This window comes from Enoplosus armatus, chromosome 19 (assembly GCF_043641665.1).
Source record: "Enoplosus armatus isolate fEnoArm2 chromosome 19, fEnoArm2.hap1, whole genome shotgun sequence".
NCBI lineage: Eukaryota > Metazoa > Chordata > Actinopteri > Centrarchiformes > Enoplosidae > Enoplosus > Enoplosus armatus.
In genome coordinates, this window is record NC_092198.1 from 12168238 (window position 1) to 12185486 (window position 17249).

The 17249-nt window shown below is 44.3% G+C and overlaps 1 protein-coding gene across 1 annotated transcript in view; it reads left to right on the top strand.

Moving 5' to 3' along the window:
* Nucleotides 1-17249, top strand: part of syne1a (spectrin repeat containing, nuclear envelope 1a) — a 121028-nt gene that overhangs the window by 67612 nt on the left and 36167 nt on the right. Inside the window, exons 68-89 of the mRNA XM_070926329.1 lie at nt 259-435; nt 1608-1754; nt 2035-2160; nt 2319-2495; nt 2672-2937; nt 3157-3313; nt 3418-3816; nt 4049-5650; nt 6041-6378; nt 6508-6652; nt 6970-7188; nt 7876-8156; nt 8665-8830; nt 8954-9109; nt 9453-9605; nt 10370-10556; nt 10725-10858; nt 11144-11329; nt 12339-12461; nt 12692-12874; nt 13724-13867; nt 16097-16327. Coding sequence (XP_070782430.1) covers nt 259-435; nt 1608-1754; nt 2035-2160; nt 2319-2495; nt 2672-2937; nt 3157-3313; nt 3418-3816; nt 4049-5650; nt 6041-6378; nt 6508-6652; nt 6970-7188; nt 7876-8156; nt 8665-8830; nt 8954-9109; nt 9453-9605; nt 10370-10556; nt 10725-10858; nt 11144-11329; nt 12339-12461; nt 12692-12874; nt 13724-13867; nt 16097-16327 — 5697 coding nt within the window. The remainder of the gene's footprint in view (nt 1-258; nt 436-1607; nt 1755-2034; nt 2161-2318; nt 2496-2671; nt 2938-3156; nt 3314-3417; nt 3817-4048; nt 5651-6040; nt 6379-6507; nt 6653-6969; nt 7189-7875; nt 8157-8664; nt 8831-8953; nt 9110-9452; nt 9606-10369; nt 10557-10724; nt 10859-11143; nt 11330-12338; nt 12462-12691; nt 12875-13723; nt 13868-16096; nt 16328-17249) is intronic.

The window sequence follows — 17249 nt, forward strand, 5'->3', positions numbered from 1 at the left end:
ACAGAATTTGTATTTAGTTAAGCAAAGGGGCTGAGTCTAATTTACAAAGCGGTTGCCCTTTGCCAATTCTCTTGTCTCCTTCTTTCAATCTTCAAAGTTTGTCCAGTCAGGCCTGTCTAATACCATGAGACCTCACTGTGTGGTATCAGTCTGCTCTGACCTCCTGTGTCATTGACGAGTGGACAGACTCGGTCTGTAATGCGTCTCCACTGGAGACTCTTTCTAGCATGATCCTACTTGTTACTTTGTCCTCCACAGGCCATCATGGAGGAAATCGCGGGCTTTGAGGATCGCTTGGCAGGCCTGAAGGAGCGAGGAGCCCACCTGGTACAAGGCTGCAGTGACCGTGTGCAGAGCAGGCTGAGACAGCAGGTCCAGGCTCACCAGCAAGGCACCAGAGACAGCTACTCTGCCATCTGTAGCACAGCGCAGAGAGTGAGTGAGGAGGAGGAGATGGAAAGAGGGAGGGAGGGGTTGTAGAGGAGGAGTAGGGAGGGATGGGAAGCTGAGAAAGACATGTATTTGAAGTAGTGAAATGGTTCTTACACATTTATAATTAAAGACATATAAGATATGTTGTTGCACTGGATGCATGCACATTTGCGCATGCATCCATAGACGTGACCACACATACTGTATATGCACCGACACACACACTCTACATATCAGTGCTGTTAATATTCCAACAGCCTAGGCATCCACTTAATCTTAACCCCTTCTGACACTTCCCGTCCCACTACCCGTCTCTCAAGACAGCCCTTCACTGCCAGTGTAGAGGGCACGACCAATTAAGGCTGCCAAAGTGGAGCTCAACAGCAGCCATACTCAGACAGACCCCACCAGCCAAAATCACTAACTCAATCTCCCCGTATTAATCTCTGCATATCCCCTGTCAACTCCACTTTTTTATGCCTGAGCCAAAAATGGTCACACGCCACTATTCAGTAGATCTGGCGGGCCCTCTAATCCAGCCCCACTCTGTCATTTTGGCAACCTCTACTCTGTCATCATAGCTCACCTCCCAAGACACCACCTCCACCAGCACTCGCACATCCAATCTGGCATTGTGTGATCCAGCCACACTTTACCACTACGCTGCTGGCTTCCCTACAACTGCGCCTCCAGTATTACGATGGCTGCCAACTGTGTCCCAGCACAACACAGCTCTAATATCCTGCCTGCCACTTGCCACCATGCCAACCTTCTAGCCTTTGCCAAATACACTGGGCAGTTTGCCAGCACATGCCCCCCTTCCTTCCCTCTTTTGGGGCTCTCATATTAACACTGTCAATCAGACCTTGCTGTTTCGCTCTCCCCTGGAGGGCATGGACGCCTCCACATTCAACACCTGTCAAATACAACACTGCATAACTGCCTACTTGTTCGGGTTTTATCATTTAACGTGTCTTTGTGTTTGGCCATGCTATTCTGGCTTCAAAGCTATGCAGTTCAGCAGTCCCTAGCTATAGTATTAACATTTTTTTCCCTTTATTGAAAGTGTTTTCAATATCATTTGTGGCTTGATTTCCTGATGGGTTTACTATATGGAAGTATAAGTATTCAATCCAGACATATAGCACTGAAATGTATCTATCTGTGTCTTACAGGTCTATCAGAGTCTGGACCATGAGTTACAGAGACATGTGAGTCTCCAAGACACACTGCAGCAGTGCCAGACCTGGTTGACATCTGTCTCACAGGAACCAGAGCCTCCTGCACATCCTCCGCTCAGCCTGGAGGAGGCGCTACAGCAGGTCAGCAAGCCACTACCCATTCCTTAACAAAGAGTTTGGTATTTTACAAGGATTTAGTGGATATCATAACTGATTGGCTTGCTTCGATTTCTTTTAAAAGTATCGTTAATTGTAGTCATATACATGGCTGCCATATAGCAATCTCAAGGAAAGTTTGCTTGATTTTCATGTTTTTGGATGGGGACCGAAATGCAGGCATGTAGTTTTGCAGATTGTCCTGAAGGGATGATATGATCAGTCAATAAAACCATAGGACCATTAACAAACATTTTTTTGGCAGGTGAAGCAGGAGCGGGCGCTCCAGGAACAAGCCAGCACTTACCTCCAGCTTGTGTGCTCAGCATGTGACCTGTCCGAACTGAGGGTCAGGGAGGCCGCAGCAGCTATCCAGCAGGTTAAACTGCAGGTCAGTCAGCTTTAACACACATTTAAACAAAAGATAAACCATTTCAGGATGAATGTTTGCAGCTGTAGTTGTCATCTGTTCAGCTTTTAGAATTAAATACTTTGTTTGACTAAATACTTCATCATCATGAATTGATTCCATTGTGTTTTTGTGTCTAGATTGAGGAGCGTATGCTGCTTTGTGAGGAGGTAGCAGATAGCTGGAGGGACGCTGAGGAGCAGAAGGCAGATCTGGAGGTCCAGCTGAGAGAGACAGAGCAGCAACTTCAGAACCTCATCAGGAGACCTGCAGAGCTGGAGCCCAAGATTGCACAGAACCAGCTGGACAAAGCACAGGTCTGTGTTTGGTTTGTATGCTGATGATAAATGATTTTATTATTTTACAGGTTTATTCTACACTATCTGTTGTAAAATAAAATTGTACATGTCACTGCTTAGACAAAATTTTAGACTCATCAAGTAAATCAACTCAAACTCAACTTCAGTGTGAATATCCGCTATCTTTCCTGCAGGAATTCCTTCAGCAGATTAGGGAGAGACAGTCCGACGTAACCCATTTGAATGAAGCCATTGGTAGGCTGACAGATGGACAGGTCTCTCCTGCCCTGGAGGAGATAAGGAGACTGAGGAGAAGTTGGGTGGACCTGGGCCAGCAGGCAGAAGAACTGGAGGCCCAGCGGGGGGAGGACATGCAGCGAAGTGGGGAGTACCAGGAGATTGTTGTTGCAGTGGAGGAACTCTTCCACCAAGTATCCAGGGAATGGGACTACCTCGCCAGGTATCAAGCTCTTCTATGGAGGCTGTGGTGTTTCTCTTTTTTCTGTAGAGTTTTAAACATACTGTACATTAATTTTCAAGGGGATGTATTAATCTATTGGCAAGACTTTATACAGCATTTACTTTCTCTTTATCTTAGCGAAGACTATTTCTGTATATCTTTATTAATACACTACTCTATAGATCAGATATCCCTCAACCCCTGCCTGTGTGTACATAGGGCTGACACAGAGAGTACAAGTGAGCATCTAGAGGCTTTGAGGAAGCTTTCCAGTGACCTAGAGGAGCAGAGAGCAACTCTAGAAGACCTCAGAGACCAGAGACAAGCTATCCTGTCTCGACTGAGCCTGCTCGACAAGGAGCTGGTCAAACAACAGGTGGAGCTCCATTTTCGTAGTTCTTCAGCTGCTTCTTAAGATGATTGGAGACTTATAACAATGTGTTCAAGTACAGTTTTATACAGTGTTCTGCCTCTCACTAGGTGGGTCATCTGGAGGAGCGCTGGGCCCAGCTTGAAACCCTTATTCAACTGAAGATCCAGGACTCCGCACAGACACTAGAGGATCTTGCCCGGGTTGAAAGCCAACTGAGGGATGCCCGGGAGTGGGTGGAGGAGCAGCGGCCTGCTCTTACCTCTGCACTGAAGACCAGCCCACCGCCCGATCTGGCCCAGAGTTTCCTGTTCGACCACCTGAGTGTTTGTGTAGAACAGGAGGCCCGTCAGCAGCTGCTGGGTCAGGCAGTGAGCGAGGCCCAGGCTGTGGCTTCCAGACTGGGGCTGAGTGAGAAGAGATACCTACAGGAGCTTGTTGAACAAGCCCAGACTGAGGTGGAGGCTCTGGGGGCTCGAGTGGCCCAAAGGAGGAAGTACCTCAGTAAGGTAATCAGCTGGATTTTGTATTGGATGCAAGTAAAATTTTAATTATGTCCCAAAGGACCTGACTTTCTCCTGATCTGTTGAAAACAAGAAACCAGGTAGTCCAAAAAACAAATAACAAATAACTCCACGTTGTTACTGATTAGATTTTGTGTTGCCAGAAAAATATGCTATGTCTTTTTCAAGCTTTTAAAACTCTGTAAATAATTTGTAATGTTTAATTCTTCCTCTCTAGGCCTTCACAGAGAGGACACAGTTCCTTCAAGGCCTGGGGAGAGCACAGTCTTGGGTTCAGCAACAGGAGAGGAAGGCTTTAATAGATGACCACATAGCGCTTCTCCCTGAGGACCTAGCCAAACAGGTTGCTGCTTGTCGGGGCGTCCAGAGTGGTTTACGAGCATACCAGAGAGAGCTGGCATCTCTCTGGGTACAAGGCCGAGAGCTAGAAAGAGATGCCACTGACAAAGAGAGAGCAGAAACCCTGGCAAGACTTGAGAAGCTACAGACCGCGTTTGAAACCGCCCTCCAGAGGACCACTCAGCATCTCGCAGACTTAGAGAAAGCCCTGACCTCCAGGAAGTACTTTCAGGTTGACCTGGATAAGACTTGCCACTGGTTGAGACGAGCAGATGCCATCACCTTTCCTGAAATCAATTTAAGCAACATTGATAACTCAGAGTTGCAACCACAACTGTCTAAATTTCAGAATGTCCTTGAACAAGCTTCAGAGTACGAGAACCTTCTTCTTATTGTCCAAAGAATAGGCCAGGAGATCCTTCCTACTCTGAACGAGATTGATCATTGCTATCTAGATGAGAGGCTCAATGCTCTGCCTCAGCAGTACAACACCATCCTAGCTCTAGCCAAAGAGAAAAAAGACAGAGTCCAGCAAATAATCTTAGAGCAAAAAGAGTTCAGCACTTTCTTTGATATTACTCGTAATGCACTGGAGGAGCTTCAGGAGCAGTTTGACAATCTGGAGAAGCAGACTATCAGTATTAGAGATGAGGAATTTGTTCATCTAATTAATGAACACAGAAATATTAATGAAAGTTTATTCCATATTAGCCCAGCTGTGAGAGAATTGCATGGTAAAAATGAGGGGTTTCTCAGTAGAGGTCAGCAATGCAGAGCTGAAGAGACACAGCAGCTGGTCAGCCTCCACAACAGACTGAAAAGGATAAATGATCAGAAAATTGAACACTTAGATGAGTGCTTTAAATCACTAGTTGAACACAACAGAGTATCCTCCAAGTTGGAGTCAGAGTTTAAGTCTGTGAAAGAGAAGCTGGTCAGACTTAAGTCAGACACAGAACTTGGTGCAGTGGATAAAATCACAAGTCTTTATTCGCTGCTTGAAAGTCTGGATTGTGTGAGCTCCCGGGCTGAAGAATGTAACCAACAAACTAAAGGCCTTGGTCTGAAGTTTGATCCCGCTGCTTTTCAGGAAACTACACTGCAGCTTGAAGCATTACAGTCTTTACGGTTTGAAGTAAAATGTTTTGTTGAAGAAAGTGAAACGAAGGTCACAAAGAATGAAGATTTCACAAAAGAGACTGAGAAAATGTTGGACTGGCTGAGGACTATCAAGGACAAATTGCAAGAGCCGCTGACCCTTTCAGCAGTCAAAACTGAGAGGGTATATGAGGAAATGCGCAAACTAAAGATTGTGGATGAAGAAGTGAAAAGTAGATTTAGGATAGGAGATGCTTTGAGTAGCAGAGAAAAGCAAAGGTATTGTAGTAGAAAAGAAACAGTTCCCGCCCACATAGCAGAGAGACTACAGGAGCTGTCAAAGCTGGGAGCTGAAGTTCAACAAGGAATTAGCAAAAATGAGGTATGTGTACATTTTATCCAGAAATTACAATCATAGGGTCATTTTATATCCCTTTATTTTTCTAATTGATACAAATTTGATCAAAACTGAACGGAAATTACTGTCAGGAATCTACTATTAATAGGCTTGGGGAAGCTGTACTTATGCTATTATTAATTTATAACTGTTGTGGGGATTTAATGTATTTGAATACCATATCGTTGAAGTAGAGCTCTGGAACAGGACATATTTACACATCTGCAGATATAGTGTACATAAATATTTTTTGCTGGCAGGACCATGCTTGTTGTAAGGATTTAGGCATGCATATCTAGCTTCATTTGTGTGAAGAAATTCATGTAGAAAGAAGTAAAAACTGAAGTTAATGAAATCACCGTCTGCATATTCTAGCTGGCTGTGGATCAAGCTCTTTCCCTGGTCCAGAGGCACCACTTATCTCTGCAGTCCATGCAGACATGGCTGGACTCTGCTGCGGCTGTGCTCCAGAGGGCCAGCTCGGGGGTGGAGCTGGAGAACCAGACAGATTGTGTGCTCTACATGCAGAAAATTTCAGCCCAGGAAAAGAACTTCACAGCTGGTTTCGAGGAGCTGAGGACATTGGATCCTTTGCTGGAGGATTTTATGGAGGCAGGAGTGATGAGTGAACCTAGAGAAAAAGTTGAGGCAATGCAGCTGAGAAACACAGAAGTCAAACAGCAGATGGATGCTTACAGAGAGGCGCTTCAAAGGTGTGTATTAGTGTTAATGTGGAGCCAAGTAATATATGTATACACAGCTGGCATGTGCAATTCATATGATGCATATTTTGATAATAAACCTCCCTCAATAGCAGTCTGTAATTTGTGTAATTTTCTCAGTTGTGCAGCTCTATGGACCTCCTTCCAACGTGAGAAAGAGACACTAGTTGAACAGATGAATGACACAGAGAGCAAGATGGCCATGTTCACTACAGCTAAAGCCGTCAGTATCCAGCAGGCAGAGGAAAAGTGTCAGAGATACAAGGTGGGACACTGTCTTCACTCATAAAACAGACTGTACTGTAGAAAAGGGTTATCCGATGTTTATAGAAATCGTCTAACTTGCATGTGTCCCACGTGGCTGTTACAGTAAATTCCAACATTTGTTCTTGTCATGGCAGCAGATGCTCATCAATATTTAAACAGTGAAGTGTTTAGGAATTATTCCTTGTTCACTTGTGTGTCTGCAGAGTTGTTTCTTTTAGGGAAGAGTTTAGGTTTCCCATAGTTTGTCATACATGTTTCAGAAGACTGCATTTATGAAATGGCTTGTGTGTATCTGCTGTCATCTTTTGGCTGCAGTCTCTGGTGGCTCACATCAACCTGCTGGAGTTGCCTCTAAATACTTTGAAAGAGAATGCAATAGAGTTAGAGCAGATCATCTCTGAGTCCAGCAAAGCCGTCACCAGCCACTCTGTGTCGTCGCTGTGGCAACGGTGGACCAGGCTCCGCAGTGTGGCCCGAGCCCAGGAGAGGGCACTGGAGGACACTGCAAGGGAGTGGAGGAACTTCACTGAGAAGGTAAGAAAGGATACTGCACATTTGGTGGTGATATTGTACATGGTTTCCTGTGTGAGTGTGTGCTCTACATGCCCAAGTGCACTCTGTGTGTGATGAGGTTAAACTCACATGACAAAAAACACAAGTCTAGAAAATTCTTCTTGCTTCTACAGATTTAGGTCAAACACAGCAGCAATTGAATACCAGTTGGTGTGCTGTGATGTAACTCCAGGCTTCAGGCCAGTTGTTTCCTCCTGCCAAAACACTGTGTCATGAAGCGTTTTCCCGCCTTTTGACCTGATTTAAGTGTGAACCCTGTCAGCTCCCAAGAATTCCCACAAAGCACCGCTCCTAAAGGAGAAATGAGGTCAAACTGTAAGGAAAAGTGGTTATTTCCTCATACGTGGCACGTTTCCTGGTTACTGTCCACTGGTTTTCTATGGCCCCTTTGTTCAACTGGACATGATGTCATTCTCTGGACTTGAATGTCTTGACTCTTGTTTCTGCCTTTGACTATCACAGACAATACCGTAGATAAAACCTTGAAAGATTGTTAGTGAATTAAGAAATGTCATACGTAAATTCAAAAAAAACATTTGGAACAACTGCTCTAAATGCCCCCTTTTAAGCTCCAAAAGAGACTGTTCTTTGACTTTTCATGATGCTGCTTCAACTGAACTTTAATCTTTGAACATAAACTTCCCTCAGATGGAGAAGGTGCGCTCTGTGTCACAAGACCTCCACAGTCGTGTCCCAGATAGCACGGTTGAGAAAGCTGCCACCAGGGCGACACTTCAGAGCCTCCTGGAGTACCATGACTCCTTCAGCCTGGAGGTGGAGAGAGAGCAATCCATCCTGGCCCTGTTGGGGCAGCACACTCGCAGCCTCAGACAAGAGGAGGAGGAGGCGATGGAGAAAAAGACAGAGAATGGACACGAGGAGACACCTTGCCTACAAGAGATCAGAAGCATGCAGGAGCAATATGACAGGTGAGTGAGCCAGTGCTGTGGCTGCTCCAGCCAACCAGAAACAGGATTAGCCACATGACTTTGTATGAACTAAAAATGTATATTAGTTCACCTCATGGGGACTCTTGTAGAACAGAATTTGGAGAAGAACAGAACAAGATAGTTTTAAAACACAAGATTATCCCTCTTGACCTTTACTTGTATTTCTGTGGGTGGATATTCATTTATTTTACAGCACATCAGCTGAAGGGAATAAAAGACTCTCTCTTAGGACTTTAAGTCCTGTTGTGTTAATTATTTTCACTATATCCTCTGATATTTTTATTCTAAAATAAACATTTGTCCATGCTTCAAACATGTATGATTAAATTTGATAAAAATCATCTTGTGGGAAGCAAGACAAGCTGTTTTATTTGTACTTTATTGTCATGTTACAGTACATATAATTCTGTAAGAAATGTTTTTGAAGAATATCCCATTTAGATTTAAACATTTTGTATGATTTTTGTCCCCGCTGTGTCTTGTCTAGCCTCGTGTTGCGGGTACGAGCCAGCAGGACTCAGGTACACCAGGAGCTGAGGGAGAGAGAGGAGGTTGAAAAGGAGCTGGGCTTGGTCAAAGGCTGGATCCAAGATACTCGTGGCTTACTGCTGAGTCCCACTGCAGACCTGGATTCACTGCTGCAAGAGCTAGAAGTAGGCCACTACATGTACACTCACACACCTTACACATAAGGACAAACCGACATAAATGCAGTCATGTCGTAACAGAAAAGACTGTGATTTGCAGTCCATCATGTGATGTTGTTTGTGTTGTAGACTGCACATGGTGAGGTCATCAGCAGGCGTCAGAGTGTGGAGCGCATGACAGAGCTGCAGCAGTCCAAGTACCAGGACCTCCAGGCTGGTCTGCCCTCCGAGCTCAGCATGCAGCTGGCTGAGGTGGCTCTGGCTCTGGGCTCTGCTGAAGACCAGGTGACCCCTCTTGGCTACAGTTGAACAGTGTAATGTTGTGTTGTTGGTGTGTTGTGTGACTATATTACATTTTTTTTACTGACCCAAAAATGTAAGCAGTGACCATTCTTTCAAATAATCAAACTATTTTCTGGTATGTAAATGTACTGTACACCAGTGTAAAACTGGCACCCACTTGTATGAGTTCTACTCTGCAGTTTGGTGTATGACTGTACTTGCCTGCCGCAGGGCTCTTATTGTGTCTGGAGAGAGCATCCTGAAATATCAATAACCATTTAGCATTGTTAAAAGACTTATTTTGTCAAGTACAGTGAAATGTGTGTATTTCTGCCATCTGCTTTAGGTCCAGGCCAGGGAAAGGGAGGTGCAGCAGACCAGGGATGTGAAAGACGACTTCAGCTCCAGACTCCAGGACATCGAGGCGAAACTGAAGATCATCGCTCTGAAATTGGAAGACAAGGGTGCCGACCTGGAGGAGGCCAAAGAAGAGACCAAAGTAATCAACCAGACAGATTGACTAATTAACAGGCAATTAACCCCTGTTAAATTGGCTATTCATTTTGCAGATGTTGAGGTTAATGAGTGTGTGAGAGTTGGAATGGCATGAACTGAATTCTGCCTTCAACAGTGACCCACTTCTGAGAGGAGTATTCCAGATGGGAGTCTAAGCCCCTTCCCTCCTGTTCTCTTTCTTGTTGCCCCAACTTCTTTTCTTCTGTTACTCCTCTGCCCATCTGTAGATCCACAAAGCCTGGAGTGTGTGTAGTTAAAGGAATAGTTTGTAATTTTTTGAACTCTTTGGCCTACCAGCGCCTCTGAAGCTCACTAATTACATGTTATCACTGCTCTCCCATAAAACCACAACTTGTTGTCTATACACTTTTTGTACAAATTAAACAAACTAGATATAATGTGTTAATTAGTGTAATTTGGAGGTGTTGGTTGGCGGACTTTGTCACATTTGGACAGAGCCAGGCTTTCACCCCGTTTCCAGTCTTTATGCTAAGCTAACCGGCTGCTGTAGCTTCATATTTATTGTACTAACATGAGAGTGGTATCAACCGTCTTATCTAACTCTTGGCAAGAAAGAATATATATCCCAAAATGTCAGTCTATTACTTTCAAATTAAGTTCTTTATTTCAAACAGACACAGATAGCCACCTGGGATGTAAGGTTTACTGATTCACTTTTCAGTTTTAACCCACACTCCTCCCTTTTGGCCTCACCTTCTTACCCTCCTCTCCTCTCCTCTCTTACAGGTCCTTTGTGAAGAGTGTGAATGCTGTGGTCGCTCTCTGGTAGAGTTAGGAGTGGCGGTGCAGGAGTTTGGGGAGCAGAACCCTCTGCTGTGTAAGCAGCTGGGCGATGCTGTGGCCAAACTGACAGAGGTGCAGCGCCACACCACGCAGCAGGTCCAGGACAGAGCCAACAGACTGAAGAAGGCGAGTTGTCCATTCAGTTCACCATGTCATGTAGACCTCCCTGGAGACAAAGAAAAGTTCCCAAAATTATTGTCTGAATTTGTGGCCAATGCATGGATGGTGTTTCATTCATTTTCATCTGCATTAATTCTTCTGTCTTTCTGGTCCTCGTCTTTGTCTTGTGAGCAGGCAGAGAGACAGGTGGAGGAATATCAGGGTATGAAGGCGTTCATTTTGGGCTGGGCAGAAAAGGCAGAGGCTCTGGTCACTGGTAGTATCATCTGGAGCTCTGCGTCCCAGCTGCAGGAGCAAATTCGAGCACACCAGGTGAGTCTTAATGAGTCACACAATAGGGAGGGAGCTTTAAGATGCCTGAAAAATACTGCAAAAAAATGGGTTCTGTTACATTTTGAAATAAGTACTAATATTTCCTGCATTAACCTACTAAATCTGAAGACACCCCACAAATTTACAACTAATTAGATTCACACACTTGTTTGATTTCTCAGTGTAATGTCACGCACTGTACAGTGTTGGCCGGCCTTAATTAGTATAATTGCAACATAAAAGGACCCTCTCTTTGACTTGTAATTTATGTTCCTATGGTGACAGGCATTGCTGCGGGAGTGTCGGGGTCTCCATGGTGACTTGGAGGCCATGGGGGAGAGGGAGGGGCAGCTGGGGGAGGTTTTGCAGACGGAGAGGTGGATCCAGCAGGTGAAACACCTCAGCAGACGCACAGAGGAGCTACAACAAATTGCCAAGACTCGCCTCCAGAGTCTGCAGGATGCAGCAAAGGTAAATGACATTCACTTTCAGGCAAACATTACAGGAATCAGTCATCAATAATACTACGCCATAAATTGTTTTAGGGCACTCTGATCAAATTATCGTCATTAAGAAATTTGATTTCATGAATCCAAACATTTTGGTGCACAACAAGAGATGCACATCCCTTTGGAGTGAGTCAAATACTCTAGATCTACAACCCAACAGTGCCCCTTATGGTCATTCACGAAGTATTACACCATCATAATGGAATGCACTGTTGTAGCTTGTGCAGCAATAAACTAATCTGATTGCCATACAGCTGGTACCCAGATGACAGTCTGTTACTGATTGTTGCTAATAACATTGTGTGTTTGGAAATCTGTTTACAATTCCTCCTGCGAGTTTGGATTTTTTCTGGGTTTAGAGTGAAGACAGCACAACCATTGTATTTAACTTGTAACTTAAAGGGTCATTTCTGGGCCCTATTTTTTCATACTTTGGGATGTAAATGACAATTAGGTACAAAAACATTTGGAATTGGTCCATCACCTCAGTTACGAAATGGGCTGTAATGGCTGCAAAGTAAGTTGTTTTTGCCAGTAACAGGCTCCGATCATTGTTGAGGTGTTTGACAGCGTTATGGAAAGGATCCCTACAGAGATAGACCTTTTTGTTAAAGAGTAAGAAGAACTCTGACTCACGTTTCCACTTTTCCACCGTCTTCCTGCACAAGTCACCTCTCGTGAGATTTCAGAGCGAGACTTCTGTTTGTGGTTTGAAAAAAGGATCTTACTCTTAAACAAAAGCCTGCCTTTTTATTTATAACTCAAACTGAACTGAAAAAAAACAGTGGTGTGATTTAAATATTTATTACTGCAAGCATGTCCACATAAGCAATAGTAGTTTTTGAAAATCCATTTTTACCTCCTGTGTATAGAGGCTACGTTATATGTTGAGGATACATACAGTATAGGCTGCTCCTACTCCTGTATTTGCTTTCCTTTGATTTGTTTTGTCTGTCTGTGTCTCTCCTCAGGACATTTTGCGTTTGGAGACAGAGGTGAAAAACCTCCATGCTGCTGTAGACCAGATCCAGGTCACACTTGCCTCCCCAGACCTCAACAGGCTCAGCCTCAGAGAGCAGCTCACACAGAGACAGGTAAACACACACATTTAAAATGCTTTGTTTATAATCAGCATTTAACCCTGCTTCAAGTATTAGAGATTCAAAAAGAGAGAATACTGTACATACAAACAGTGCATGCCTACAACAATCTGCATGCGTCTACATGCAAACTTAAAAGTAGCTATTCTGGACACAGTATTGCTTTATCACACAACCAACAATTCCTCCTTTTTCTCTAACAACCCCCTTCATTCCTTCATAAGCGTCTGTTGGTGGAAATGGAGGGCTTCAAGCAGCAGGTGGCGGCAGTACAGCAGTGTCAGAGCGCCCTCCGGCTTCCAGAGGAGGTAGTGGCCAGCCTGCCCATTTGCCGCACAGCTCAGACGCTGCAGCAAGAGGCCAGCCAACTGCAGCATACCACCATCCAACAGTGCAACATCCTACAGGTAGAGGGCAGTCCTCACATTGCAAATACTGTTAATCAGCTGTCACATATTAGGTCAAATATGATAACAAATAGCAGAGCTGAGAGCTTTTATTCTGCTAATGTATTATATTACTAAACAATAGGATAAAAGTCCTACACCCTATAGAAGCCCTTTATATAGTTCTACATTGACTTAACACAATCTGGAATAGCTCTGAATTCTCCTGCAGTGTCCTAACAGGCCATCTCAGGAATGTCTGTATTTTCTTTGAGCCCCCATCAGACCAGTATTATCCTGTAGTCCTTTGGTTCTGGGCTGATTCTGCTTTTAAGCTCAATGTAGTGAAGATAAGCCTTTAGAGGAAGAAGCAAGTGACCTTCTTAGACTGTCTGGAGGACAAAAACGCAAAGCATCAACCAAGCACACCAAGCTATGAAACAATGAATGAGATTAATTGCTTATATACTGTACAAATGTAGCTGTGTACAGTTAGTTTTACACGGACAAACAGAAGATGTGTTTAATTTTCCTCATTGCTCCAAGAGATCTCAGATGACGTGTTAGGATTTTATGTATTTGAAAATACTGTATGTTTATCCTGTTCCAATAAATGCCACACTAAGATATGCATGTTAACACACTGAATGAGAGATGTGCACCACTGTGCACATAAGAATCAATATCATGATTGGAAGAAGTAACTCCACTCCATGACATCTGTAGATGACACTCACATTTGACCTCACTGGTGGGAGAGGCAAGCGAAATGATTATTTCCCTTCAGAGATCAATAATATATGATGTTTTATGATTGGTTTACAAAAGATGAAGCTTCAGTCTTGCCTTGTTATGTTTCCTCTTTCCCAGGAGGCCGTGGTGCAATATGAGCAGTATGAACAGGAAGTGAAGAACCTTCAAAGGTTAATAGAAGAGGCTCATCGCATCATTCAGGACCGGCCCGTCTCCACCAATAACATACAGGAACTTCAGGCTCAAATACACCACCATGAGGTGAGACGAGACATACACACAATATATATATATATGTTGACACAAGCATTACACCCATATGTGATTTTTGAACATATCCTTCCAAAACTATGGGCATTAACTTGCTGCTATAATGGCCTTCACTCTTCTGATACCAGTCAGCCATGAATAATATTGTGAATTCTGGCTCTGATGTTGGACTCGGTGTTGCAGTTCATCCCAAAGGTGTTGGATGGGGTTGAGGTCAGGGCTTCGTGCTGGCCAATCAAGTTCCTCTGCACCAAACTCAGAAAACCATTTCTTTATTGATCTAGCTTTATACTTAAAGGCTTTTTCACATTGAAACAGGAAAGGGTCTTCCCTAAACTGTTAGGGTTAGGGTTAGGGATAGAAAGCCCCAGACCCAAAGTACTCTTTTGGCCATATAGTGCACTTTATGATTAGTCTTTGTTTGCTGAAATAGTCTTTATTCACTGAAGCCTGTGAAATAACAGCAAAGCAACAAGGACCTGAAGAGCTTTGGGAGATTGACTGTAGATGAGCACCACACATCAAACATCCTCAACAAACCAGGATAACAGAATGACTGTTTTTATTTACGAGGTCCTACAACATTCAGTTGTCACATTTGACATTTAAAGAAATTAATTAAGGCTTTTCTTTTTCTAATGAGGCCAACTTCTTCAACATCAAGAGCCAAGAGCAAGAGAGACCAGGGCAATTTGACATGATATATTTCCTGTTGAGTTGAGACAGCAGGAAATATACTCTATATCTGAGACTAGTTGTGGGCAACCCTTAAGACTGAATCAGACTGTACGTTAGTAATTTGAGCCATTATTATAACTGAAGGTGTCAAATTCATCAGTTCAACATCACTTCTCTGCAATTTTGCAGTCCTTTTTCCTAATATCTAATGCAAACAACACACAATTAATTGATGCTTCTATAAAACTACCAGAACCCCAGAATAAATGCTGCTGATTGAATCCCCCTTCAACATTGTGTTAACAGAGCAGTGCCACATCACACAGCAATTCTGGGAGAGTATCGAGTTGTGTCTATACAGGCCCAACTCACGCACATTCCTTTTTTTATCTGATGGTATATGTAAATATAATCTGCATAGATTCCTGTTTGATGCAGTGTAGATGGTTGGATGGTTTTCACCTGTTTACCTAAGCCCTGTGCTTTCGGTCGCTGTTTTACTTTGCTGAGTAAGGGTGTTTGATCTCCCATGCGGAGAGAGAGATTTGAGAACGGGGGGGGGGGGGGGTGCAGACAGAGAGGCAAAGACCTTCCGCGAAACAGATCAAATCTCCCCAGAGGCAACACATTTTATATTACAGTTTAACTTTCCCTTCGTGGTTTCCGGCAGATTTGATCTACTTCCAATACTTGACAGGGAATATATGAACCCACGTGTTTGTAGATATTTTCTTGTTACTGCAGTCTCTCCCGTGCTGCAGGGTGGCTCATGTTTATGTCTGAGTTTGATCTCTAAACTGAGCAGATAGCTGTGACTCCACTGGCCCAGTTAGTCACATGACCTGATTATCAGTGCATTGACCATCTGCGGGACAGAGGGAGTAGAAGGAGGAGGAGGAGGAGGAGGAGGAGGAGCTGGACCCGCCCTGCCGGCTCATACCATAGCTGTAATTTGACACCATCTATGTCATTCTTCTGCCCCAAACACTCCCTCTCTCCTTACGAGACTCTTTTGTTGAAAGGAATCTGCCCCGAGGATTGGTGGAGGAGGGAAGTGGCAGGCAGAGGAGGGGGGGTGTAGGCAGTGAGATCACTTCCTGTTTTTCCTTTCCATTTGTGTTTGTGTACGAGAGGGAGTGTCTGAGGGATTTTGAACTATTTCTGCAAGGATCTCTCTCTCAACCAAACATCCTGTCTGTTGGCTTCACCACCGCTCTGAGTCACCCGCCTCTGTGCTGCTCTGATTGGCTCAGAGATATAGAAGAGAAACAGAGAAAAAAAGAGAGAGAGTGAGGCAGTGCTATTTTCTTTCTACGCTTCCTCACTGTGAAGCCAAAAGAGACCGGGGAGAGAAGAGAAATGCGTCCACTCCACTTACTCCTCTCGTACCGGCACCACATTCAATGCTGAAACAACTCAACCACCCCCTTTTTTCAGGATCCTATTTAACCAGGAACTATTGATCCTCCATTGTGGACTGAACCACACTCTCCTGACCCTGGGGGTGGCGGTGTTTTCTGTTTGGGGGGGATGTTTTGACAGGAGCTGGCCCAGAAGATCCGAGGCTACCAGGAGCAGATTGCCTCGCTCCACTCCAAGTGTAAGATGCTGACAGTGAAGGCCAAACATGCCACTATGCTGCTGACGGTCAGCGAGGTGGATGGCCTTTCGGACGGCATAGACGAGCTGAGTGATGAGGAGCTGGCCAGTGCCGTGGCAACCGCCACTGCCACCGCCGCCAAGCAACTTCCAGCACACCCCTCTGTCGTCATGGTGAGTGGCAAAGCCTTTTTTGGACACATACACAATCTCCCAGAGAGTGTCACACGTGTACATACTGCAGGGCTGTATGCTTGTCTGGCCTTGTGTGTGTGTGTTTGCATGTGTAGCCTGTATCCCCTCTCCTTTTCTGTCCAGATCACTGGTTCTCGAAGTGGAACACGGGAAACCCCAGGGGTCCTTCTGGGGGTTTATAGAGGGTGTTTACAGGTCATTACACAGTAAAGTAATTGGCTTAAAGTTATCTCAAACTAGAGGATATCTGAGGATGACAGTTATCATTATAGTCTTAACTGTAAGTGCTAAGTTACAGTGTACAAAGTTGTTTCTGTGCAATTCAATTCCAAGTTAACAACAATCATCTATTCAGTGGTCCATGGTAGGTAATAATAAGGGAACTCCTGGTTCAGAATAGGCTTTTTCTCTCTATTATTATCCTCTTCCTCCATTCTATTTCTTTTTGTACTGCACAGAAATAACCCAAGCTTTTTATCCTCATCTTCCCTACCCCTCAAGTGTTACTATTCTGGCTGTCTCCTCTTGTGTATTACTGCGCTGATAATGTGCTGTGTCACTTCACTTTGCTTCATATTAGCCTGAATCTGTCTGCCTGCTACTACAGTATGTCGTCCTCGGCTTGATCATTAATTTTTCTTATGTGTTCACTTCGCACATAAGAAACCGCCTCACGACCGCTTCCCCTGTGTCTTTCGTTCTGATTCAGATTTCTTCGCTTCCTTGCTCTGTTACTGCTGTTTGTGGTGTGTTTGGTCTCAGCAGGCCAGGAAACAGGATATTACTGCATGTGTGTATGTTGTGCGTGTGTGAGCAGAGCCTGATAAGTTTGTGTGTATGGCAGGTTGCTAGGACTGCTGATATCCTTGACTTGCTATTGTTTAACATATTTAGTACTGCG